Here is a 26335-nt window from a genome sequence, read left to right on the forward strand (position 1 = left end):
CCACAGCACCTGGCCTTGTTTATGAGTTCTTACAGTCTTTTATTGGAGTCTTTTTTAGGTTTTTCTATATAAAAAATTATGTCATCTGCAAAGTGGACAATTTAACTTCCTTTTGCAAGTCAATTTGGATGTCTGTTTTTGTTTTTGTTTTCTCTTGCCAGATTACTGATTAGGACTTTCATGTTCAATAAGATTTGTGAAAGTGAACATTCTTGTTTTGTTCGGTGTCTTAGAGAAAAAGCTTTCAGCTTTTGTCTGTTCAGTATATTGTTAGCTTTGTGTTTGTCACATATGACCTTTACTACTTTACAGAATGATCTTTCTATGTCTAGTTTGTTGAGAGTTTTTAATATGAACACATGTTAAATTTTATCAATTACTTTTTCTACATCTATTGACCTAGTTATATGGGTTTTGTCCTTCATTCTACTGAGGCAATATATTCAGTGTATTGATATGTGTATGCAAGCATCCTTGAATTTTGGTATAAATTTCACTTGATCATGGTGCATTACCTTTTGATGTGCTGTAGCATTTGGTTTGCTAACATTTTATTAAAGATTGTTGCATCTATGTTTATTACAGATATTGGCCCATAGTTTTGTGTTGTTGGTGGTGGATCCTTGTCTTGTTTGGTATTGTGTCCTCACAAAATAAGTTTGGAAGCATTCCTTTCTCTCATGTGTTTTTGAAATAGTTTGAGGAGGATTGGTGTTCATTCTTTTTTTATACATTTGGAATAATTCAGCAGTTATTCGACCTGATTTTGTCTCTTTTTTTGTTGGGAGACATTTTTTTACTGACTCAGTCTCATTATTCATTGATCACTTCAGTTTTTCTACTTCTGATTCAGTCTGGATAGGTTATGTGTTTATAGAAATTCAATCACTTCCTCTATATTTTCCTGTTTGTTAGCATTTATAATATTCTCTAATTATCTTTGGTATTTCTGTGATATCAATTGTAATGTCTGTTCTTTTATTTTGCTGATTTGTTTCTTATCTCTTTTCTTGGTTAGTCAAGCTAGCAGTTTATCAATATTGGTTATATTTTTGAATAACATATCACTTCATTGACCTTTGTATTTCTTTCCTTAGTCTCTCTTTAGTTTTTCTCCGATCTTTATTATTTCTTTTATCCTGCAAATTTTGGGTTTGCTGTGTCCTTGCTTTTTCACTTCCTTGAGGTGCATTGTTAGATTGTTTATATGAAATCTTTCTGCTTTCTGGTGTAGATGTTTATTGCTATTGCCTACCTGTTCTTAATGTGTTTGCTGTATAGTATAGATTTTGATATGTCGTGTTTTCATTTTCACTTCTTTCAATAGTTAAAAACATATCCATCTTGAAAACCAAACACTGCATGTTCTCACTCATAGTGTGTGATAGATATACAGCTGTTGTTACCATGGTGATGGCCAGTGTCATGCAGAAGATTATGCCTTGCTATTCTCTTGCTCAGTGGAATTCTTGCAAGGAATCAGCAAAAAGGGAAAAGCAAAAAAGGTAGGAAATATAATGGTCACATTGAAAGTAAGTCATTAACCATTCCACAGGATATTGACCTTCATCTAGAAACAAAGTCAGATACAGAAGTGGATACTTTAGCATTGCATTATTTTCCAGAACACCAGTGACTGGGGGATTTCACAGTGGCTGCTACAGTTGTGTATCTAGTAACTGAAGTCTATTACAAGTTTATGAAGCCTACACAGGAAATGAATATCAGCTTAGTCTGGTGCCTGCTGGTTTTGTCTTTTGCAATCAAAGTTCTATTTTCATTAACTACACACTATATTAAAGTAGAATATGGTGTTGAAAAATCTATTTGTGTCACCTTTGGATTTTTTTTCTTTGACAAAGCAATGGTAGTGTTGATTGTAACAGAAAATTATCTGGAATTTGGACTTGAAACAGGATTTACAAATTTTTCAGATAGTGTGAAGCAGTTTCTTGAAAAGCAAGGTTTAGAATCTCAGAGTCCTGTTTCAAAACTTACTTTCAAATTTTTCCTGGCTATTTTCTGTTCACTCTTTGGGGCTTTCTTGACATTTCCTGGATTACGACTGGCTCAAATGCTTCTGGATGCCCTGAATTTGACAACAGAAAAAATTACACAAACATTACTTCATATCAGCTTCTTGGCACATTTATTTATGGTTTTGCTCTGGGTAAAACCAGTCACCAAAGACTACATTATGAACCCAACCTTGGGTGAAGAAAGTATCCCTTTAATGCCAGAAGCCACATTCGATACTCTGCGACTCTGGTTAATAACCCTGCTGTGTGCTTTGTGGTTGGCCATGATGTGTAGTCACCTGCAAGCTTATTTAAATTTAACCCAAAAATGTGTGGATCAGATGAAGAAAGAAGCAGGGTGAATAAGTACAGTTGAGCTACAGAAAATGGTGGCTTGAATCTTTTATTATCTTTGTGTCATTGCACTGCAGTATGTGGTGCCTCTGGTAATGCTATTTCACATAACTCTGCTTTTGGAAACACTAGGCAATCATTCCTGGGGTATTTATCCAGAATCTATCTCTACCTTACCAGTGGATAATAGTCTGCTCTACAATTTTGTTTACTCTGAATTACCTTCAGCTGAAGGGAAGATGAAAGTTACTGTTACACAAATAACAGTGACACTGAGCAGCTTAAAAATATTTTTACTCTTCTTCTTTTTTGAGGACTTCTGTCTTTTCTGACCTGGTGGATTGCTGCTTGCCTCTTTTCTACAAGCCTTTTTGGGCTTTTTTATCACCAATATCTGACTGTGGCATGAATCTCAGTTAACAAAAAAACATATCAAAATCACACTTTAAATTCAAATATTTGTGTCCTTAAAGGGCTGATGAAAACCAGAAGAAAGTAAATACAATGGGAAAAAAAATCAGAATATCTTGTATTAAATGTTTCCTTTGTATTCTCAGGGTGAATTAATGTTATAATATTTAAAATTACAAAATAGATTGTTAACTGTTACACTATGGCATTGGAATTTTAACTCTCTGTATTTACTGGTATGAGAGGACTATCTACAAGGGTAATATTTCTGATTACCTTGGTTGACAGAAACCTCCAGCAGTCTTTGAAACATCTCAAATGACTCTAGTTATTGATTGCTTTTAACGGTATTATGGTACTGTTGGTAGTCATAGTGGCTGTCTATAGAACAATCTTCAAACTGAGCCATGCTTTAGGGGAGGGAAAGGGGCTAAAGTCTCTTCTGTTGGTAATGCATTAGTTACTCCTGAAACGATAAAATCCAACAGAAAGGAAGAGATAGCTACTGTATATTACAGTAAAGAAAACTGCATAGTTATTTTAAATTTAATGGAGGTGAATATGGTTAATATCTACAACTACTTCTGCTTGAGAATAGGAAGAGTATTGTTTTAAAACATATTCTACCCAACTAGAGAGTTCTTTTAAAATGATTGGCCATATGAACATTTGTAATCTTGCCATTAGGCTTGGACCTGCCATATTTTATTTTATTCTATGATCCTAAATAGTTCCTTTTAATAGTCTAAAAGTATTTATCAATACTGATCAGACTTAAAAGAAATTACTTTGTAAACCTGCTGACTACCTGTATGTATTGTACATTTATTATATATTAAATATATAATATATTGAGATTATAAAATATGGGAATATTGATTCCTTATAATATTTTAAGTTGCAGAATGTATGTTAAAAAGTGATTTGAATGAGATGATTTGTATCTAGAAATTTTATTTCCTTTTGGAATGAGATTAAAATACATTTTGAAAGTTCAAAAAAATGTCCATCTTAACTATTAATTCATCCAGTGGTCATTTGGGATTATGTTATTTAATTTTCATGTATTGATATAATTTCCAAAGATCCTCTTGGTGTAGATTTTTACTTGTATTTTACGGTGGTTTGAGTTATTTGCAATATATATTTTTTCAATTTGTTGTCATGTATAGCCTATTGTGTTTTATTTTTATTTATTTATTTATTTATTTATTTTTTTGAGACAGAGTCTTGCACTGTCGCCCAGGCTGGAGTGCAGTGGCGTGATCTCAACTCACTGCAAGCTCCGCCACCTGGGTTCATACCAGTTCTCCTGCCTCATCCTCCTGAGTAGCTGAGACTACAGGTGCCGGCCACCACACCCAGCTAATTTTTTGTACTTTTAGTAGAGATGTGGTTTCACCGTGTTAGCCAGGATAGTCTCGATCTCCTGACCTCATGATCTGCCCACCTCAGCCTCCCAAAGTGCTCGGATTTCAGGCTTGAGCCACCGTGCTGGGCCAGCCTATTGTTTTTCCGATGTTGACATTTGTAGTCTGTTATGGAGAATATGCTAATAAAAAGAATGTTTATTCTGCCTTTGTTGGATAAAATGTTTTGTAAATATCTATTAAAATCATTTGGCCTAAATTCCAGTTTAAATCCAATGTTTGTTTTTTTATCTACTGTTTTAATAATCTTTTTCATTCTGAGGTGGGGTGTTAAAGTTTCCCACAGTTATTGTATTGCAGTCTATTCCTCTCTTTAGATGTAGAAATATTTGCTTTATGAATCTGGGTACTCCAGTGTTTGGTGAATATATATACTCAGAATTTTTATATTCTAACTTAAATTCTGGTTTGTGTGGTATAAGTATAGACACTTCTGCTTACTTTTAGTTTCTTGTTGCATGAAATATGTTTTTTCATGCTTTTATTTTCTCATCTATATTTGTCTTAATAGGTAAGGTGCATTTCTTGTAGGCAGCCTGTAGTCAGACCATGTTTTCTAAGTTCATTCACACAGTCTATTATCTTAAGTGAATAATACAATGCATTTACATTCAAGGTTGTCTTTGATATCTAAGGTAGTGTTTCTGTTATTGTCTTAACTGTTTTATATATTCTTTGTTCCTTACTATTTATCTGACTTTGTCATTGCTCTTTGTTAGTTTTTTTATAGTGGTACCATGAGTCCTTGTTTTTCCTTTTTTGTGTATTTGCTTTACCAATGGGTTTTTTACTTTTATGTGTTTTCATGAAGGTTATCCTTTTGCTTCCAAGTTTAGAATTCATTTTGTAAATAACTTTCATCTTAATTTCTTTGTTGACTTCATGGTCATTCATGTTGTTTAAATTTCATTTATTTGTATCGTTTCCAGAATTTCTGTTGGTATTGATTTCTAGTTTTGCTCCACTGTGGTCAGAGAAGATACTTAATCTGATTTTGGTATTTTAAAATTTGTTGAGACTTATTTTGTGGCCTAAAATACGGTCTATTTTGGACAATAATCCATGTACTGATGAGAAGAATGTATATTCTGCAGTTGTTGAGTAGAATGTTCTGTAAATATCTGTTAAGTCATTTGGTCTAAAGTCCAATTTTAGTCCAATGTTTGTTTCTTTTCTGTCTAGATAATTTGTCTAATGCTCTGAATGGTGTGTTGAATTTCCCAAGTATTATTGTATTGCTCCCTATCTCTCTGTTTATGACTAAATATTGGTTTTATAAATGAGGGTGATCCAGCATTTTGTAAATATAAATTTGTAATATACATGTTCTTAATGAATTGACCCCTTTATTAATATATAATAATCCTTTTGCATTTTCTTAACTGTTTTTGACTTAAGGTATGATTTATCTGATATAAGTGTAGCTTCTCGTTTTTGCTTTTAGTTTTCATTTGCATGGAATATCTTTTTCCACGCCTTTACTGGTAACATGATTTTCTTGGAAGCAGCATATAGCTCAAAAATGTTTCTAAATGTATTCAGCCAGTCTATATATTTTTAAATGAATATTTAACCCATTTACAATCAAGGTTTACATTGATATCTGTGGTTTTGTTCCTGTTATGTTGTTGTTTTCTAGTTAATTTATAAATTATTTGAATTTTTCATTTTCTTTGACTGTCGTTTTTTGGTGGAGTTCTGTAGTAGAGTCCTATGATTTGTTTCTCTTCCTCCTTCGTGTGATTGCTTTATCAGTGAGTTTTATACTTTCGTGTGTTTTCCTGGTTGTAAATATTGTCTTTTTACTTCCATGTTTAGGAATCAGTTGAGCATTTTTTGTAGGACCAGTCTAGTGGTGACAAATTTCTTCAGGATTTGCTTGTCTGGAAAAGATTGATTTATACTTTATTTATGAAGTTCAGCCTTGCTGAATGTAGAATTCTTAGCTGACTTTATTTTTCCTTTCAGCATTTTGAAAATGCCATCCCACTGTTTTCTGGCCTTTATGGTTTCTCCTGAGAAACCCAGTGTTAGTCCGATGGGGTCTCCTTCATAGGTGAATAGATGCACTTTTCTTTCTGATTTTAGAATCTTTGCATTTACACCGATTTGAGACAGTCAGATTTTAATGTGCTGTGGTGAAGTCCTTTTTGCACTGCATTTGTTAGGGATCACTGAGCCTTCCATATCTGAATGTCTAAATATCTTGCTAAATGTGGAAAGATTTTATCTATTATTTCTTTAATTAGGTTCTCTAGGCCTTTTGAATTCTCCTAACCTTGATAATACAATTCATAAATTGGTTTGCCCTATGTAGTCCCAAATGTCTCAGAGTTTCACTTATTTTTAAAATTCATTTTGCAAAATTTTGTCTTGATTATTTTAAAAGACCTATCTTCAAGTCATAGAATTTTTTTTCTTTTCCTTGGTATAGCCTATTTTTTAACGTTTTAAATGTGTTTTGTGTTTCCTCCAATATTTTTTTTTTCCTTCAGAATTTCTGGTTTTTATTTTCTTTTCTAAGATAGCTATTTCCTTTCTCATTTGTACCTTGAATTGATTTTCTGACTTTCTTTTATTGGTTTTCAGATTTCCCTTGCATCTCACTGAGCTTCTTTAAACTTAATGTTTTGTATTTTTTAGGGGTTGATGAATATGTTTGTTATCATGATAATGGTGAGGGTTTCGTGGGTATACATGTGTCAAAACTTAGCCAACTTTTACACTATAAACAGGTGCAGTTTATTGTATGGAAATTATACATCAATCAAAACGTTAAAATAGAGCCACAAACTCCTTTATATTTCTCTCAATATGAGATGGATTATAATTCTCTTCCCCTTGAGTGTGGATTGGCCATATATGTCAGTACAGAATAATATTTCTGTACTGCAAAAGACACTGATAAAAGAATAAAAAGAAAAGGCACAGAATGGGAGAAAATAATTACAAAACACATAACTGATAAGAGACTGGTATCCAAATATGCAAAAAATAAAAAACACTTAAAACTCAAGAATAAAAAATAAACAACCCAGGTAGATGCAGTGGCTCACACCTGTAATCCCAGCACCTTGTGAGGCCGAGGCAGGTGGATCATGAGGTCAGGAGATGGAGACTATCTCCTAACTAACACGGTGAAACCCTGTCTCTACTAAAAATGGCTAACCCGGTGAAACCTTGTCTCTACTAAAAATATATATTAAAAAAAAAAATTAGCCAGACGTGGTGGCAGGCGCATGTAGTCCCAGCTACTCGGGAGGCTGAGGCAGGACATGGCGTGAACCCGGGAGAGGGAGCTTGCGGTGAGCCAAGATTGCGCCACTGCAATCCAGCCTGGGCGGCAGAGCGAGACTCTGTCTCAAAAAATAAACAATAAAAAACACTTAAAACTCAAGAATAAAAAAATAAACAACCCAATTATAAAATGGCAAAGGATTCAAACAAATAGAAATGTAAAAATTGTAAGACTTCACTAAAGAGCATAAAAGTATGGCAAATAAGCATATGTAAAGATGTTCAGCATCATGTGTCATTAGGAAATAGAAATTTAAAATAACAATGACATACTGCTACACCCATATTAGAATGGCTAAAATCTAAAACACTGACTACACTAACCCTAGCGAGGATGTAGAGTAACAAGAGCTCTCATTTATTGTTGGTGGAAATGTTTATACATTCTGTTTATATATTCTATAGTTTTATATATTCTATTGGATAATTTAAATGTATTTTCCTTCTCATATTCTTCCTATAATTATATTTGTATTTTTATACTTTGTTTTTATTTGGTGATATTCATTCTGCTCAATATTTTAGTTTACTAATCTTTTTATCATGTGAGTCTAACTTGATATTTAACCCAAATATTGCGTATTACACTTACTCATTTTTTTTCAATTTATCTTTGGCTCCTTTCCAAATATGCTTGTTTAGTTTATAATTCCTTGATCTTTTCAAATCACTTTTTAAAATTTTCCATTTGATTACAATGGAAACTGCTCAGGGAAACGAAGTTCTGTCTGCCTTTCCCAACCCATACTCTCACCCCTCCCATGCCACCCACACATTTAATCTCCTCTTTGTTTTCCTGAAAACCTGACAACCATGTGGTTTCTACTGTTAACCTTAAGATTTTTCACCTTCAGTAATGTTGGCTTCAGTTGAGGGCTAGCCATTTCCTGTCCAGAGATCACTATGTATTCTCCCATGCCCAGAGCTCCGGAAACAACTATGACTTGAGACATAGAGAATGACTTACGCACTTAGATAGAGAAGATTAAGGTTTCTTCCTCCTTCCCAGAAGATCTGGGACCTACATCACCACTGAGTTTATACTATAAAATAAAAAATATCACACTCATCCCACAGATATGAAAAGTATTAAAAAAAAAAAAAAAGTGTAAGGAAAACCTACCTCGGCCGGGCGCGGTGGCTCAAGCCTGTAATACCAGCACTTTGGGAGGGCGAGACAGGTGGATCACGAGGTCAGGAGATCGAGACCATCCTGGCAAACATGGTGAAACCCCGTCTCTACAAAAAAGTACAAAAAAAACTAGCCGGGGCCGGGCACGGTGGCTCAAGCCTGTAATCCCAGCACTTTGGGAGGCCGAGGCGGGTGGATCACGAGGTCAGGAGATCGAGACCATCCTGGCTAACAAGGTGAAACCCCGTCTCTACCAAAAAGAATACAAAAAACTAGCCGGGCGAGGTGGCGGGCGCCTGTAGTCCCAGCTACTCGGGAGGCTGAGGCAGGAGAATGGCGTAAACTCGGGAGGCGGAGCTTGCAGTGAGCTGAGATCCGGCCACTGCACTCCCGCCTGGGCAACAGAGCGAGACTCTGCCTCAAAAAAAAAAAAAAAAAAAAAAAATTCCTCTATGTAAATAGTATCACTGTTGATTCAATAATTTTAATAGTTTAACCATCACCAAAAGGAGTTATCTCAAAAATGCAAATTAGGCTAAACGTCCAAAAATTAGTCAGTGTAACACAGGATAAAAATAAAACAAAATACAAAAAAAAATTTGATACACACAAGAACATTTAACAAAACCAACATCTATTTAAAGTAAAACCCAAAGCAGTCCAGAAATACAAGAAAACTTCCTAGACCTGCTAAAAGGCATCTATAAAGTGTGCAGCTAATGTCACATGTAATGGTTAAAACCTAGGTTTGGGAAAGTTATTTTAAAAAAAAGACAAGAATGAACTCCACCTGGGGATTGGAAACTTTACATATGACGTTATCATACAAATAAAAATTTCTAAGAAATTTTGAAAAACCCACTAGAACTAATAAATGAGTTCAGCAAGGTTGCATGATTTAACATCCGTACAATTTTTTTTTAAGATGGTTGACTAGGAGCATTTCAAGCCAGCTGCATCCATTTAGTACCATAATAGTTTATAGACAATCATATATTCAGTACATTGTCCAAGAGAGAACACAAGAGATCAACAGAAAAGTGACAGGAAATGACAAAAACTAGAAAGGAAAAGAAAAACAGGCAGCCTGTGTGGCCAAGACTGGCTGGAACACAGGAGGGACTCTATAATACAGGAGAAAGTAAGCAACAGCATTGCTCTGGTCCATTTTCTAACTAGGGAATCATAAAATCTAGATCATGAGAGAGCACTTTGACCCTCCCAATCCCTGAATCTAGCAAAAGGAACAGTCAGGTGACTGAGAGAAGAAACCACTCAAGGGAGGGAACATGCCCTTGGTTCCACACACTTCCTGTAGCCTAAGAAGCTATAGCAAGATGACCTTTTTAATCCTAGCTCCTAACAGAGTGTTCATGGTCCTAGTCATCAGGGTTGTTGTCATTCCCAGTCATTAAGGAAACTCAAGCTACTGCTCACGGAACCGGGGCATGAGCAGGGAGTGGGCTAGCACAACCAAGACTGAGAACCAAGCATGACATGGACAGCAGCCAACAGCACTGAAAGTGGGCATTATCCCCAGGACTTGAGCAGGATGACAGTTGTCACAGTGGCTTCATCTTGAGCTGTGGCGGAGTTCCTATGACCCAAGGATGAACTAAAGAACAGCATAAATTTCTCAGGTCTGACAGAATAGCCAGGGTGTTTGTGACAGGTGGGAGGAGGGAGCAAGCCCCAGTGGGGCTGGGCATGAGAGGGATAAATTTACCCAACCACCAGTCAAAGTTGTGGGTGCTGAGACCACCACCACCCTCCCTGTGGCAGGACCTAAGGGCAGTGACAGTTGCCCCTCACCCAAGCATTTCACCAGCCCCCTGAGGATTGCCTCACTCCTACCAATTACCTCTATGCAGGCACTCATCACTGGGGAAGTTTGAGTGCAATTCAGCTCCATCCAGTATCACCCCTTCCTTAGGACAAAGTGCAGGATCCAGGGTTGTAAGGAGGTTCCCCAACCTAATCCACCACCTGGGACAACAAAGTGTGTCTTTTGGGGTCACTGAAGTTGGGCATAAACAACATACTGCTTCCATCACAGCTGGCTTTTACCTGCAAGTGCCACCAACTGGCCTAGATGCTGGCATACACAGCCCATTACAACCATTGTCAACACAGCTGGGACTCAGAAGAGCACTGGAGACTTGGAAGAGCATTTCATCACTACTGCTTTTTCCATTGCACATGCCACCATGACTGTCCAGAAGTTTGAGAGTCCATTCGCCCTCCCAGTATGCTACAATTACAACTGGCATCTGAGTAAGTTACCCTGCTGGTGGCCTGCCTGGAGTCACCAACACAGGTGCCAGCATATGTCACTCTAGGTCAAAAGGATAGATAAGCTTAGTTCACCAACACTAGCACTGAAACCTAGAGATGGGCCCATACAGCATTTCAGTGTAGCCAGCACAACTTCACTGTAGCCCCTAGAAATAACCACACTGTAATGCACTGAGGAAACCATAGATACCACTAATGATATTTTACAGCCAAAGAAATCACACAGAGACTTCACAATTGAATGCAAAGCCAATAAACCCTACCCAACCAACATTGTACTCACATCTTCAGGAAAAATATCCTCACCCTCAAAGAAAGTAAATTCAAAAATAAAAAGTGACTTTTACATCAGATGCATAGAAATCAATGTACAGACACAAGAAACATAAGAAAGCAAGGAAATATGACATCCTTAAAGGAACACAATAATTTCTTAACAAAAGATTTTTTTATTATTATTATTATACTTTAAGTTCTAGGGTGCATGTGCATAACGTGCAGGTTTGTTACATATGTATACTTGTGCCATGTTGCTGTGCTGCACCTATCAACTTGTCAGCACCCAACTACTCGTCATTTACATCAGGTATAACTCCCAGTGCAATCCCTCCCCCCTCCCGCCTCCCCATAATAGGCCCCGGTGTGTGATGTCCACCTTCCCGAGTCCAAGTGATCTCATTGTTCAGTTCCCACCTATGAGTGAGAACATGCGGTGTTTGGTTTTCTGTTCTTGTGATAGTTTGCTAAGAATGATGGTTTCCAGCTGCATCCATGTCCCTACAAAGGACACAAACTCATCCTTTTTGATGGCTGCATAGTATTCCATGGTGTATATGTGCCACATTTTCTTAATCCAGTCTGTCACTGATGGACATTTGGGTTGATTCCAAGTCTTTGCTATTGTGAATAGTGCCGCAATGAACATACGTGTGCGTGTGTCTTTATAGCAGCATGATTTATAATCCTTTGGGTATATCCCCAGTAATGGGATGGCTGGGTCATATGGTACATCTAGTTCTAGATCCTTGAGGAATCGCCATACTGTTTTCCATAATGGTTGAACTAGTTTACAATCCCACCAACAGTGTAAAAGTGTTCCTATTTCTCCACATCCTCTTTAGCACCTGTTGTTTCCTGACTTTTTAATGATCCCCATTCTAACTGGTGTGAGATGGTATCTCATTGTGGTTTTGATTTGCATTTCTCTGATGGCCAGTGATGATGAGCATTTTTTCATGTGTCTGTTGGCTGTATGAATGTCTTCTTTTGAGAAATGTCTGTTCATATCCTTTGCCCACTTTTTGATGGGGTTGTATGTTTTTTTCTTGTAAATTTGTTTGAGTTCTTTGTAGGTTCTGGATATTAGCCCTTTGTCAGATGAGTAGACTGCAAAAATTTTCTCCCATTCTGTAGGTTGCCTGTTCACTCTGATGGTAGTTTCTTTTGCTGTGCAGAAGCTCTTTAGTTTAATTAGATCCCATTTGTCAACTTTGGCTTTTTCTGCCGTTGCTTTTGGTGTTTTAGACATGAAGTCTTTGCCCATGCCTATGTCCTGAATGGTACTGCCTAGGTTTTCCTCTAGGGTTTTTATGGTATTGGTCTAACATTTAAGTCTCCAATCCATCTTGAATTAATTTTCATATAAGGAGTAAGGAAAGGATCCAGTTTCAGCTTTCTACTTATGGCTAGCCAATTTTCCCAGCACCATTTATTAAATAGGGAATCCTTTCCCCATTTCTTGTTTCTCTCAGGTTTGTCAAAGATCAGATGGCTGTAGATGTGTGATATTATTTCTGAGGACTCTGTTCTGTTCCATTGGTCTATATCTCTGTTTTGGTACCAGTACCATGCTGTTTTGGTTACTGTAGCCTTGTAGTATAGTTTGAAGTCAGGTAGCGTGATGCCTCCAGCTTTGTTCTTTTGACTTAGGATTGTCTTGGAGATGCAGGCTCTTTTTGGTTCCATATGAACTTTAAAGCAATTCTTTCCAATTCTGTGAAGAAAGTCATTGGTAGCTTGATGGGGATGGCATTGAATCTATAAATAACCTTGGGCAGTATGGCCATTTTCACGATATTGATTCTTCCTATCCATGAGCATGGTATGTTCTCCCATTTGTTTGTGTCCTCTTTTATTTCACTGAGCAGTGGTTTGCAGTTCTCCTTGAAGAGGTCCTTTACATCCCTTGTAAGTTGGATTCCTAGGTATTTGATTCTCTTTGAAGCAATTGTGAAAGGAAGTTCATTCATGATTTGGCTCTCTGTTTGTCTGTTACTGGTATATAAGAATGCTTGTGATTTTTGCACATTAATTTTGTATCCTGAGACTTTGCTGAAGTTGCTTATCAGCTTAAGGAGATTTTGGGCTGAGACAATGGGGTTTTCTAAATATACAATCATGTCATCTTCAAACAGGGACAGTTTGACTTCTTCTTTTCCTAACCGAATACCCTTGATTTCTTTCTCTTGTCTGATTGCCCTAGCCACAACTTCCAACACTATGTTGAATAGGAGTGGTGAGAGAGGACATCCCTGTCTTGTGCCAGTTTTCAAAGGGAATTTTTCCAGTTTTTGCCCATTCAGTATGATATTGGCTGTGGGTTTGTCATAAATAGCTCTTATTATTTTGAGATACGTTCCATCAATACCGAATTTATTGAGCGTTTTTAGCATGAAGGGCTGTTGAATTTTGTCAAAAGCCTTTTCTGCATCTATGGAGATAATCATGTGGTTCTTGTCTTTGGTTCTGTTTATATGCTGGATTATGTTTATTGATTTGCGAATGTTGAACCAGCCTTGCATCCCAGGGATGAAGCCCACTTGATCATGGTGGATAAGCTTTTTGATGTGCTGCTGAATCCGGTTTGCCAGTATTTTACTGAGGATTTTTGCATTGATGTTCATCAGGGATGTTGGTCTAAAATTCTCTTTTTTTTTGTTGTGTCTCTGCCAGGCTTTGGTATCAGGATGATGTTGGCCTCATAAAATGATTTAGGGAGGAATCCCTCTTTTTCTATTGATTGGAATAGTTTCAGAAGGAATGGTACCAGCTCCTCCTTTTACCTCTGGTAGAATTCAGCTGTGAATCCATCTGGTCCTGGACTTTTTTTGGTTGGTAGGCTATTAATTATTGCCTCAATTTCAGAGCCTGCTATTGGTCTATTCAGGGATTCAACTTCTTCCTGGTTTAGTTTTGGAAGAGTGTAAGTGTCCAGGAAATTATCCATTTCTTCTAGATTTTCTAGTTTATTTGTGTAGAGGTGTTTATAGTATTCTCTGATGGTAGTTTGTATTTCTGTGGGGTCAGTGGTGATATTCCCTTTATCATTTTTTATGGCATATATTTGATTCTTCTCTCTTTTCTTCTTTATTAGTCTTGCTAGCGGTCTGTCAATTTTGTTGATCTTTTTGAAAAACCAACTCCTGGATTCATTGATTTTTTGGAGGGTTTTTTGTGTCTCTATCTCCTTCAGTTCTGCTCTGATCTTAGTTATTTCTTGCCTTCTGCTAGCTTTGGAATGTGTTTGCTCTTGCTTCTCTAGTTCTTTTAATTGTGATGTTAGAGTGTCAATTTTAGATCTTTCCTGCTTTCTCTTGTGGGCATTTAGTGCTATAAATTTCCCTCTACACACTGCTTTAAATGTGTCCCAGAGATTCTAGTATGTTGTATCTTTGTTCTCATTGGTTTCAAAGAACATCTTTATTTCTGCCTTCATTTCGTTATGTACCCAGTAGTCATTCAGGAGCAGGTTGTTCAGTTTCCATGTAGTTGAGCGGTTTTGACTGAGTTTCTTAGTCTTGAGTTCTAGTTTGATTGCACTGTGATCTGAGAGACAGTTTGTTATAATTTCTGTTCTTGTACATTTGCTGAGGAGTGCTTTACTTCCAATTATGTGGTCAATTTTGGAATAAGTGCGATGTGGTGCTGAGAAGAATGTATATTGTGTTGCTTTGGGGTGGAGAGTTCTATAGATGTCTATTAGGTCTGCTTGCTGCAGAGATGAGTTCAATTCCTGGATATCCTTGTTAACTTTCTGTCTTGTTGATCTGTCTAATGTTGACAGTGGAGTGTTGAAGTCTCCCATTATTATTGTATGGGAGTCTAAGTCTCTTTGTAAGTCTCTAAGGACTTGCTTTATGAATCTGGTGCTCCTGTATTGGGTGCATATATATTTAGGATAGTTAGCTCTTCCTGTTGAATTGATCCCTTTACCATTATGTAATTGCCTTCTTTGTCTCTTTTGACGTTGATGGTTTAAAGTCTATTTTATCAGAGACTAGTATTGCAACCCCTGCTTTCTTTTGTTCTCCATTTGCTTGGTAAATCTTCCTCCATCCCTTTATTTTGAGCCTATGTATGTCTCTGCATGTGAGATGGGTCTCCTGAATACAGCAGACTGATGGATCTTGACTCTTTATCCAGTTTGCCAGTCTATGTCTTTTAATTGGAGCATTTAGTCCATTTACATTTAAGGTTAATATTGTTATGTGTGAACTTGATCCTGCCATTATGATATTAACTGGTTATTTTGCTCGTTAGTTGATGCAGTTTCTTCCTAGCCTCGATGGTCTTTACATTTTGTCATGTTTTTCCAATGGCTAGTACCTGTTGTTCCTTTCCACGTTTAGTGCTTCCTTCAGGGTCTCTTGTAAGGCAGGCCTAGTGGTGACAAAATCTCTAAGTATTTGCTTATCTCTAAAGGATTTTATTTCTCCTTCACTTATGAAACTTAGTTTGGCTGCATATGAAATTCTGGGTTTAAAATTCTTTTCTTTAAGAATGTTGAATATTGGCCCCCACTCTCTTCTGGCTTGGAGAGTTTCTGCCGAGAGATCTGCTGTTAGTCTGATGGGCTTCCCTTTGTGGGTAACCCGACCTTTCTCTCTGGCTACCCTTAAGATCTTTTCCTTCATTTCCACTTTGGTGAATCTGGCAATTATGTGTCTTGGAGTTGCTCTTCTCGAGGAGTATCTTTGTGGCGTTCTCTGTATTTCCTGGATTTGAATGTTGGCCTGCCCTACTAGGTTGGGGAAGTTCTGCTGGATGATATCCTGAAGAGTGTTTTCCAACCTGGTTCCATTTTCCCCCTCACTTTCAGGCACCCCAATCAGACGTAGATTTGGTCTTTTTACATAATCCCATACTTCTTGCAGGCTTTGTTCATTTCTTTTTCTTCTTTTTTCTTTTGGTTTCTCTTCTCGCTTCATTTCGTTCATTTGATCCTCAATCGCTGATACTCTTTCTTCCAGTTGATTGAGTCGGTTACTGAAGCTTGTGCATTTGTCACGTATTTCTCGTGTCATGGTTTTCATCTCTTTCATTTCGTTTATGACCTTCTCTGCATTAATTACTCTAGCCATCAATTCTTCCACTTTTTTTTCAAGATTTTTAGTTTCTTTGCGCAGGGTACGTAATTCCTCCTTTAGCTCTGACAAGTTTGATGGACTGAAGCCTTCTTCTCTCATCTCGTCAAAGTCATTCTCCGTCAAGCTTTGATCCGTTGCTGGCGATGAGCTGCGCTCCTTTGCCGGGGGAGATGCGCTCTTATTTTTTGAATTTCCAGCTTTTCTGCCCTGCTTTTTCCCCATCTTTGTGGTTTTATCTGCCTCTGGTCTTTGATGATAGTGACGTACTGATGGGGTTTTGGTGTAGGTGTCCTTCCTGTTTGATAGTTTTCCTTCTAACAGTCAGGACCGTCAGCTGTAGGTCTGTTGGAGATTGCTTGAGGTCCACTCCAGACCCTGTTTGCCTGGTTATCAGCAACAGAGGCTGCAGAAGATAGAATATTTCTGAACAGCGAGTGTACCTGTCTGATTCTTGCTTTGGAGGCTTCTCTCAGGGGTGTACTCCACCCTGTGAGGTGTGGGTTGTCTGTCTGCCCCTAGTGGGGGATGTCTCCCAGTTAGGCTACTCAGAGTTCAGGGACCCACTTGAGCAGGGAGTCTGTCCCTTCTCAGATCTCAACCTCCATGTTGGGAGATCCACTGCTCTCTTGAAAGCTGTCAGACAGAGTCGTTTGCGTCTGCAGAGGTTTCTGCTGCTTTTGTTGTTATCTGTGCCCTCTCCCCAGAGGTGACGTCTACAGAGACAGGCAGGTTTCCTTTAGCTGCTGTGAGATCCACCCAGTTCGAGCTTCCCAGCGGCTTTGTTTACCTACTTAAGCCTCAGCAATGGCGGGCGCCCCTCCCCCAGCCTGGCTGCTGCCTTGCTGCGATATCGCAGACTGCTGTGCTAGCAATGAGGGAGTCTCCGTGAGCATGGGACCCTCCCGGCCAGGTGTGGGATATTATCTCCAGGTGTGCCTGTTTGCTTAAAGCGCAGTATTGGGGTGGGAGTTACCCGATTTTCCAGGTGTTGTGTGTCTCAGTTCCCCTGGCTAGGAAAAGGGATTCCCTTTCCCCTTGCACTTCCCAGGTGAGGCGATGCCTTGCCCTGCTTCAGCTCTCGCTGGTCGGGCTGCAGCAGCTGACCAGCACCGATTGTCCGGCACTCCCCAGTGAGATGAACCCAGTACCTCAGTTGAAAATGCAGAAATCACTGGTCTTCTGTATGGCTCGCGCTAGGAGTTGGAGACTGGAGCTGTTCCTATTCGGCCATCTTCCTCCGCCCCCCCTTTTTTTTTTTTTTTTTTTTTTGAGACGGAGTCTCATTCTGTCTCTCAGGCTGGAGTACAGTGGCACAATCTCGGCTCCCAGGTTCACGCCATTCTCCTGCCTCAGCCTCCTGAGTAGCTGGGACTACAGGAGCCCACCACCATGCCTGGCTAATTTTTTTTTTTTTTTGCATTTTTTTAGTAGAGATGGGGTTTCACCATGTTAGCTGGGATGTTCTCAATCTCCTGACCTCATGATCCACCTGCCTCAGCCTCCTAAACTGCTGGGATTACAGGTGTGAGCCACTGCACCAGGCCTATTGTTATATAACTGGCCCCAAAACTGTCCATAAACAAAATCTCTGCAGCATTGTGATATGTTCATGATGGCCATAACGCCCATGCTGGAAAGTTGTGGGTTTACCGGAATGAAGGCAAGGAACACCTGGCCCACCCAGGGTGGAAAACCGCTTAAAGGTGTTCTTAAGCTACAAACAACAACATGAGCAATCTGTGCCTTAAGGGCATGCTCCTGCTGCAGATAACTAGCCAGACCCAACCCTTTATTTCGGCCCATCCCTTAATTCCCCATAAGGGATACGTTTAGTTAATCAAATATCTATAGAAACAATGCTAATGACTGGCTTGCTGTTAATAAATACATAGGTAAATCTCTGGTTGGGGCTCTTGGCTCTGAAGGCTGTGAGACCCCTGACTTCCCACTTCACACCTCTGTATTTCTGTGTGTGTGTCTTTAATTCCTCTAGTACCGCTGGGTTTAGGGTCTCCCTGACCAAACTGGTCTCAGGACAGAAGATCAATTTTCCCCCTAATTTTGGGCTATGATGAATGAAGTGGCTATGATCATTTACATATACATCTGGGTAGACATTTGTTCGGTTAGATTTCCAGTAAAAGTTATCTGATTTACTTCTTTATATACAGATCCTGCCTACCTGCTTGCCTGTCTTCCTTCCTGCCCCTCCTTCTCCTCCTTCCCTCCTTTCTCTCCTTTTCTTCCTTTCTTTCTAATAGGATCTCACTCTGTTGCCCAGGCTGGAGTGTAGTGGCACAATCATAGCTCACTGCAGTCTCAACCTCCTGGCGTCTCGCCTCAGCCTCCTGAATAGCTAGCACTACACATGCACCCTGCCACGCCTAGTTAGATTTTTGTTTTTGTAGAGACGGAGTCTCCCAATTTTGCCTGTCTGGTCTCAAACTCCTGGCCTCAAGAGATCCACCCACCTCAATCTCCCAAAGTTCTGGGATTACAGGTGTGAGCCACCATGACCTGTCTATATGGATTTTATTTTTTTAAAAAAATGTAGTTTTAGTCCCACAGCAACACTGAGAAAAAAGTACAGAGAATTCTCATCTAGCCTCTACCCCTCCCCCAACATGCCCAACCTCCATTATCAACATCCCCCACCACAGTGGTGCATTTGTTACAACTGATAAACCTACACTGACACATCATCACCCAGAGTGCATGGTTTACACATGGTTTACACTAGGGTTCACTCTTGGTGTTGTACATGCTATGGATTCTGAATAATGGGCAGCGATATGTACCTACTATTACAAAATCATACAGAACAGTTCTACCGCCATAAAACTCCCCTGTGATCTGACTATTCATGCCGCCTTCCTCACTAAACCCTGGCAATCACTGACTCTTTTACTGCTTCTATAGTTTTGCCTTTTCCAGGTTGTCATACTTGGAATCATACAGTGTGCAGCCTTATCAGATTGGCTTCCTTCACTTGGTATTATGCATTTAGGTTTCCTCTTTATGGATAATTTCTTTGCATCACTGAATAACATTCTATCATCTGGATGTACCACAATGTGTTTATCCCCTTACCTCCTGAAGGATATCTCAGTTGCTTCTAAGATTTGGTAATTCTTTTAAAAAGCTGCTGTAATCATCAATGTGCAAGTTTTTGTATGGACATAAGTTTTCAACTCATTCAAGTACATGCTAAAGAGATTACTACATCATATGGAAAGAGCGTGTAGTTTTATAAGAAACTGCCAAGTCATCTTTTAAAATAGCTGTAACATTTTCATTCCCACCAGCAGTGAATGAGAGTTCCTGTTATTCTACATCCTCCCCGGCACCTGGTGTTGCCAGTGTTTAGAATTTTGGTGATTCTAATAGGTGTGTTATGGCATCTCACTGTTGTTTTAATTTACAATTCCTTAATGGGATATGATGTGGAGCATCTTCTCAATTGCTCACTTGCCACCTCTATATCTCCTTTGGTGTGGTACCTGTCCAAGTGTTTTGCCCATTTTTAAATCACAGTGTTTACTTTCTTATTGTTGAATTTTAAGAGTTCTTTGTCTATTTTGGACAAAGTCCTTTAGCCTCTCTAGCAACTGGGACTACAGGCTTCCACCACCACGCCCGGCTAATTTTTTGTGTTTTTAGTAGAGATGGGGTTTCACCGTGTTAGCCAGGATGGTCTTGATTTCCTGACCTCATGATCTGCCGCCTCAGCCTCCCAAAGTACTGGGATTACAGGTGTGAGCCACCTCACCAGGCCTATTATTATTATAATTTATGTTCTAGGGTACCTGTGCACAATGTGCAGGTTTGTTACATAGGTATACATGTGCCACGTTGGTTTGCTGTATCCATCAGCTTGTCATTCACTTACTTATTTCTTCTAACGCTATTCCTCCCCCAGCCCTCACCCCCCCAATAGGCCCCAGTGTGTAATGTTTCCCCTCCCCGTGTCCATGTGATCTCATTGTTCAACTCCCACTTATGAGTGAGAACATGCAGTGTTTGTTTTTCTGTCCTTGTGATATTTTCCTGAGACTGATACTCTCCAGCTTCATTCACATCCCTGAAAAGGACATGAACTCATCCTTTTTAATGGCTGCATAGTATTCCATGGTGTATATGTGCCACATTGTCTTTATCCCATCTATTATTAATGGACATTTGGGTTAGTTATCAATTCTAATCCATTATATCATGCTGTTTTCTTGTCCTGCCTCAGCACCAATGACCCGAAGAGCCTTGTTGAGGGAAGACTCCATCTGATGACTCAGAGCAAGTATTTTTTAGTGTGTTATTGTTATTAGCAGAAAGACGGCCATAACACACATGGGGTGAGCTGAATATATTCTAGGCAAAAGAAGAAAATATTCAAATTCTCATGTTATTTTATCTAATTATTTTATCTCTTTTGGTGTGTGGCTTATAATGTGTGTATTGTATTAATAAAATTATATAAATATGTAGTTTACAAATAGTTGCCAATATTATTAGTGCATGTCCAAGTATTATGTTACTAGAAGTATGATCCTCAAAATATACCATTAAGCTCTTTTTTTTTTTTTTTTTCCCTTCCCAATAGTTTCAGCCAGTCTTGACAGACTGATTTTCTTTTTTTTTTTTTTTTTTTTTTTAATTTATTTATTATTATTGTACTTTAAGTTGTAGGGTACATGTGCATGACGTGCAGGTTTGTTACATATGTATACTTGTGCCATGTTGCTGTGCTGCACCCATCAACTCATCATTTACATCAGGTATAACTCCCAATGCAATCCCTCCACCCTCCCCCCTCCCCATGATAGGCCCCTGTGTGTGATGTTCCCCTTCCTGAGTCCAAGTGATCTCATTGTTCAGTTCCCACTTATGAGTGAGAACATGCGGTGTTTGGTTTTCTGTTCTTGTGATAGTTTGCTAAGAATGATGGTTTCCAGCTGCATCCATGTCCCTACAAAGGATGCAAACTCATCCTTTTTGATGGCTGCATAGTATTCCATGGTGTATATGTGCCACATTTTCTTAATCCAATCTGTCACTGATGGACATTTGGGTTGATTCCAAGTCTTTGCTATTGTGAATAGTGCTGCAATAAACATACGTGTGCATGTGTCTTTATAGCAGCATAATTTATAATCCTTTGGGTATATACCCAGTAATGGGATGGCTGGGTCATATGGTACATCTAGTTCTAGATCCTTGAGGAATCGCCATACTGTTTTCCATAATGGTTGAACTAGTTTACAATCCCACCAACAGTGTAAAAGTGTTCCTATTTCTCCACATCCTCTCCAGCACCTGTTGTTTCCTGACTTTTTAATGATCGCCATTCTAACTGGTGTGAGATGGTATCTCATTGTGGTTTTGATTTGCATTTCTCTGATGGCCAGTGATGATGAGCATTTTTTCATGTGTCTGTTGGCTGTATGAATGTCTTCTTTTGAGAAATGTCTGTTCATATCCTTTGCCCACTTTTTGATGGGGTTGTTTGTTTTTTTCTTGTAAATTTGTTTGAGTTCTTTGTAGGTTCTGGATATTAGCCCTTTGTCAGATGAGTAGATTGCAAAAATTTTCTCCCATTCTGTAGGTTGCCTGTTCACTCTGATGGTAGTTTCTTTTGCTGTGCAGAAGCTCTTTAATTTAATGAGATCCCATTTGTCAATTTTGGCTTTTGCTGCCGTTGCTCTTGGTGTTTTAGACATGAAGTCTTTCCCCATGCCTATGTCCTGAATGGTACTACCTAGGTTTTCCTCTAGGATTTTTATGGTATTAGGTCTAACATTTAAGTCTCTAATCCATCTTGAATTAATTTTCATATAAGGAGTAAGGAAAGGATCCAGTTTCAGCTTTCTACTTATGGCTAGCCAATTTTCCCAGCACCATTTATTAAATAGGAAATCCTTTCCCCATTTCTTGTTTCTCTCAGGTTTGTCAAAGATCAGATGGCTGTAGATGTGTGGTATTATTTCTGAGGACTCTGTTCTGTTCCATTGGTCTATATCTCTGTTTTGGTACCAGTACCATGCTGTTTTGGTTACTGTAGCCTTGTAGTAGAGTTTGAAGTCAGGTAGCGTGATGCCTCCAGCTTTGTTCTTTTGACTTAGGATTGTCTTGGAGATGCGGGCTCTTTTTTGGTTCCATATGAACTTTAAAGCAGTTTTTTCCAATTCTGTGAAGAAAGTCATTGGTAGCTTGATGGGGATGGCATTGAATCTATAAATTACCTTGGGCAGTATGGCCATTTTCACGATATTGATTCTTCCTATCCATGAGCATGGTATGTTCTTCCATTTGTTTGTGTCCTCTTTGATTTCACTGGGCAGTGGTTTGTAGTTCTCCTTGAAGAGGTCCTTTACATCCCTTGGAAGTTGGATTCCTAGGTATTTGATTCTCTTTGAAGCAATTGTGAATGGAAGTTCATTCCTGATTTGGCTCTCTGTTTGTCTGTTACTGGTGTATAAGAATGCTTGTGATTTTTGCCCATTAATTTTGTATCCTGAGACTTTGCTGAAGTTGCTTATCAGCTTAAGGAGATTTTGGGCTGAGACAATGGGGTTTTCTAAATATACAATCATGTCATCTGCAAACAGGGACAGTTTGACTTCTTCTTTTCCTAACTGAATACCCTTGATTTCTTTCTCTTGCCTAATTGCCCTAGCCAGAACTTCCAACACTATGTTGAATAGGAGTGGTGAGAGAGGGCATCCCTGTCTTGTGCCAGTTTTCAAAGGGAATTTTTCCAGTTTTTGCCCATTCAGTATGATATTGGCTGTGGGTTTGTCATAAATAGCTCTTATTATTTTGAGGTACGTTCCATCAATACCGAATTTATTGAGCGTTTTTAGCATGAAGGGCTGTTGAATTTTGTCAAAAGCCTTTTCTGCATCTATGGAGATAATCATGTGGTTCTTGTCTTTGGTTCTGTTTATATGCTGGATTATGTTTATTGATTTGCGAATGTTGAACCAGCCTTGCATCCCAGGGATGAAGCCCACTTGATCATGGTGGATAAGCTTTTTGATGTGTTGCTGAATCCGGTTTGCCAGTATTTTATTGAGGATTTTTGCATCGATGTTCATCAGGGATATTGGTCTAAAATTCTCTTTTTTTGTTGTGTCTCTGCCAGGCTTTGGTATCAGGATGATGTAGGCCTCATAAAATGAGTTAGGGAGGATTCCCTCTTTTTCTATTGATTGGAATAGTTTCAGAAGGAATGGTACCAACTCCTCCTTGTACCTCTGGTAGAATTCAGCTGTGAATCCATCTGGTCCTGGACTTTTTTTGGTTGGTAGGCTATTAATTATTGCCTCAATTTCAGAGCCTCCTATTGGTCTATTCAGGGATTCAACTTCTTCCTGGTTTAGTCTTGGAAGAGTGTAAGTGTCCAGGAAATTATCCATTTCTTCTAGATTTTCCAGTTTATTTGCGTAGAGGTGTTTATAGTATTCTCTGATAGTAGTTTGTATTTCTGTGGGATCGGTGGTGATATCCCCTTTATCATTTTTAATTGCGTCGATTTGATTCTTCTCTCTTTTCTTCTTTATTAGTCTGGCTAGTGGTCTGTCAATTTTGTTGATCTTTTCAAAAAACCAACTCCTGGATTCATTGATTTTTTGGAGAGTTTTTTGTGTCTCTATCTCCTTCAGTTCTGCTCTGATCTTAGTTATTTCTAGCCTTCTGCTAGCTTTCGAATGTGTTTGCTCTTGCTTCTCTAGTTCTTTTAATTGTGATGTTAGAGTGTCAATTTTAGATCTTTCCTGCTTTCTCTTGTGGGCATTTAGTGCTATAAATTTCCCTCTACACACTGCTTTAAATGTGTCCCAGAGATTCTGGTATGTTGTATCTTTGTTCTCATTGGTTTCAAAGAACATCTTTATTTCTGCCTTCATTTCGTTATGTACCCAGTAGTCATTCAGGAGCAGGTTGTTTAGTTTCCATGTAGTTGAGCGGTTTTGATTGAGTTTCTTAGTCCTGACTTCTAGTTTGATTGCACTGTGGTCTGAGAGACAGTTTGTTATAATTTCTGTTCTTGTACATTTGCTGAGGAGTGCTTTACTTCCAATTACGTGGTCGATTTTGGAGTAAGTACGATGTGGTGCTGAGAAGAATGTATATTCTGTTGATTTGGGGTGGAGAGTTCTATAGATGTCTATTAGGTCTGCTTGCTGCAGAGATGAGTTCAATTCCTGGATATCCTTGTTAACTTTCTGTCTCGTTGATCTGTCTAATGTTGACAGTGGAGTGTTGAAATCTCCCATTATTATTGTATGGGAGTCTAAGTCTCTTTGTAAGTCTCTAAGGACTTGCTTTGTGAATCTGGGTGCTCCTGTATTGGGTGCATATATATTTAGGATAGTTAGCTCTTCCTGTTGAATTGATCCCTTTACCATTATGTAATGGCCTTCTTTGTCTCTTTTGATCTTTGATGGTTTAAAGTCTGTTTTATCAGAGACTAGTATTGCAACCCCCGCTTTTTTTTGTTCTCCATTTGCTTGGTAAATCTTCCTCCATCCCTTTATTTTGAGCCTATGTATGTCTCTGCGTGTGAGATGGGTCTCCTGAATACAGCAGACTGATGGATCTTGACTCTTTATCCAGTTTGCCAGTCTGTGTCTTTTAATTGGAGCATTTAGTCCATTTACATTTAAGGTTAAGATTGTTATGTGTGAACTTGATCCTGCCATTATGATATTAACTGGTTATTTTGCTCATTAGTTGATGCAGTTTCTTCCTAGCCTCGATGGTCTTTACATTTTGGCATGTTTTTGCAGTGGCTGGTACCGGTTGTTCCTTTCCATGTTGAGTGCTTCCTTCAGGGTCTCTTGTAAGGCAGGCCTAGTGGTGACAAAATCTCTAAGTATTTGCTTATCTCTAAAGGATTTTATTTCTCCTTCACTTATGAAACTTAGTTTGGCTGGATATGAAATTCTGGGTTTAAAATTCTTTTCTTTAAGAATGTTGAATATTGGCCCCCACTCTCTTCTGGCTTGGAGAGTTTCTGCCGAGAGATCTGCTGTTAGTCTGATGGGCTTCCCTTTGTGGGTAACCCGACCTTTCTCTCTGGCTGCCCTTAAGATTTTTTCCTTCATTTCAACTTTGGTGAATCTGGCAATTATGTGTCTTGGAGTTGCTCTTCTCGAGGAGTATCTTTGTGGCGTTCTCTGTATTTCCTGGATTTGAATGTTGGCCTGCCCTACTAGGTTGGGGAAGTTCTCCTGGATGATATCCTGAAGAGTGTTTTCCAACTTGGTTCCATTTTCCCCCTCACTTTCAGGCACCCCAATCAGACGTAGATTTGGTCTTTTTACATAATCCCATACTTCTTTGCAGGCTTTGTTCATTTCTTTTTCTTCTTTTTTCTTTTGGTTTCTCTTCTCGCTTCATTTCATTCATTTGATCCTCAATCGCAGATACTCTTTCTTCCAGTTGATTGAGTCGGTTACTGAAGCTTGTGCATTTGTCACGTATTTCTCGTGTCATGGTTTTCATCTCTTTCATTTCGTTTATGACCTTCTCTGCATTAATTACTCTAGCCATCAATTCTTCCACTTTTTTTTCAAGATTTTTAGTTTCTTTGTGCTGGGTACGTAATTCCTCCTTTAGCTCTGAGAAATTTGATGGACTGAAGCCTTCTTCTCTCATCTCGTCAAAGTCATTCTCCATCCAGCTTTGATCCGTTGCTGGCGATGAGCTGTGCTCCTTTGCCGGGGGAGATGCACTCTTATTTTTTGAATTTCCAGCTTTTCTGCCCTGCTTTTTCCCCATCTTTGTGGTTTTATCTGCCTCTGGTCTTTGATGATGGTGATGTACTGATGGGGTTTTGGTGTAGGTGTCCTTCCTGTTTGATAGTTTTCCTTCTAACATTCAGGACCCTCAGCTGTAGGTCTGTTGGAGATTGCTTGAGGTCCACTCCAGACCCTGTTTGCCTGGGTATCAGCAGCAGAGGCAGCAGAAGATAGAATATTTCTGAACAGCGAGTGTACCTGTCTGATTCTTGCTTTGGAAGCTTCCTCTCAGGGG

General features: G+C 38.9%; 2 protein-coding genes across 6 annotated transcripts in view; both read left to right on the top strand.

The window, feature by feature from the left end:
* Window positions 1–20838, top strand: part of LOC139356366 (phospholipid-transporting ATPase IB-like) — a 112384-nt gene extending 91546 nt beyond the window's left edge. For 2 of the 5 annotated variants that reach the window (XM_071070185.1, XM_071070187.1), the window contains one exon: window positions 20541–20836. In XM_071070185.1, the coding sequence (XP_070926286.1) occupies window positions 20541–20549 (9 nt within the window). In that variant the 3' untranslated portion in view covers window positions 20550–20836. Of the gene's footprint in view, window positions 1–20540 lie in introns of all 5 variants that reach the window. The other 3 variants (XM_071070184.1, XM_071070186.1, XM_071070183.1) reach the window with 2 other exon arrangements.
* Window positions 15–3967, top strand: LOC105491923 (transmembrane protein 161B). Its single transcript, XM_071070181.1, is given in 2 exon segments — window positions 15–1463; window positions 1465–3967. Coding segments are annotated over 2 exon segments (1341 nt in total). The 5' UTR covers window positions 15–1362; the 3' UTR covers window positions 2705–3967.
* Window positions 20839–26335: the final 5497 nt, after the last annotated feature.

The sequence above is a fragment of the Macaca nemestrina genome, chromosome 9, assembly GCF_043159975.1.
Source record: "Macaca nemestrina isolate mMacNem1 chromosome 9, mMacNem.hap1, whole genome shotgun sequence".
NCBI classification, from domain to species: domain Eukaryota; kingdom Metazoa; phylum Chordata; class Mammalia; order Primates; family Cercopithecidae; genus Macaca; species Macaca nemestrina.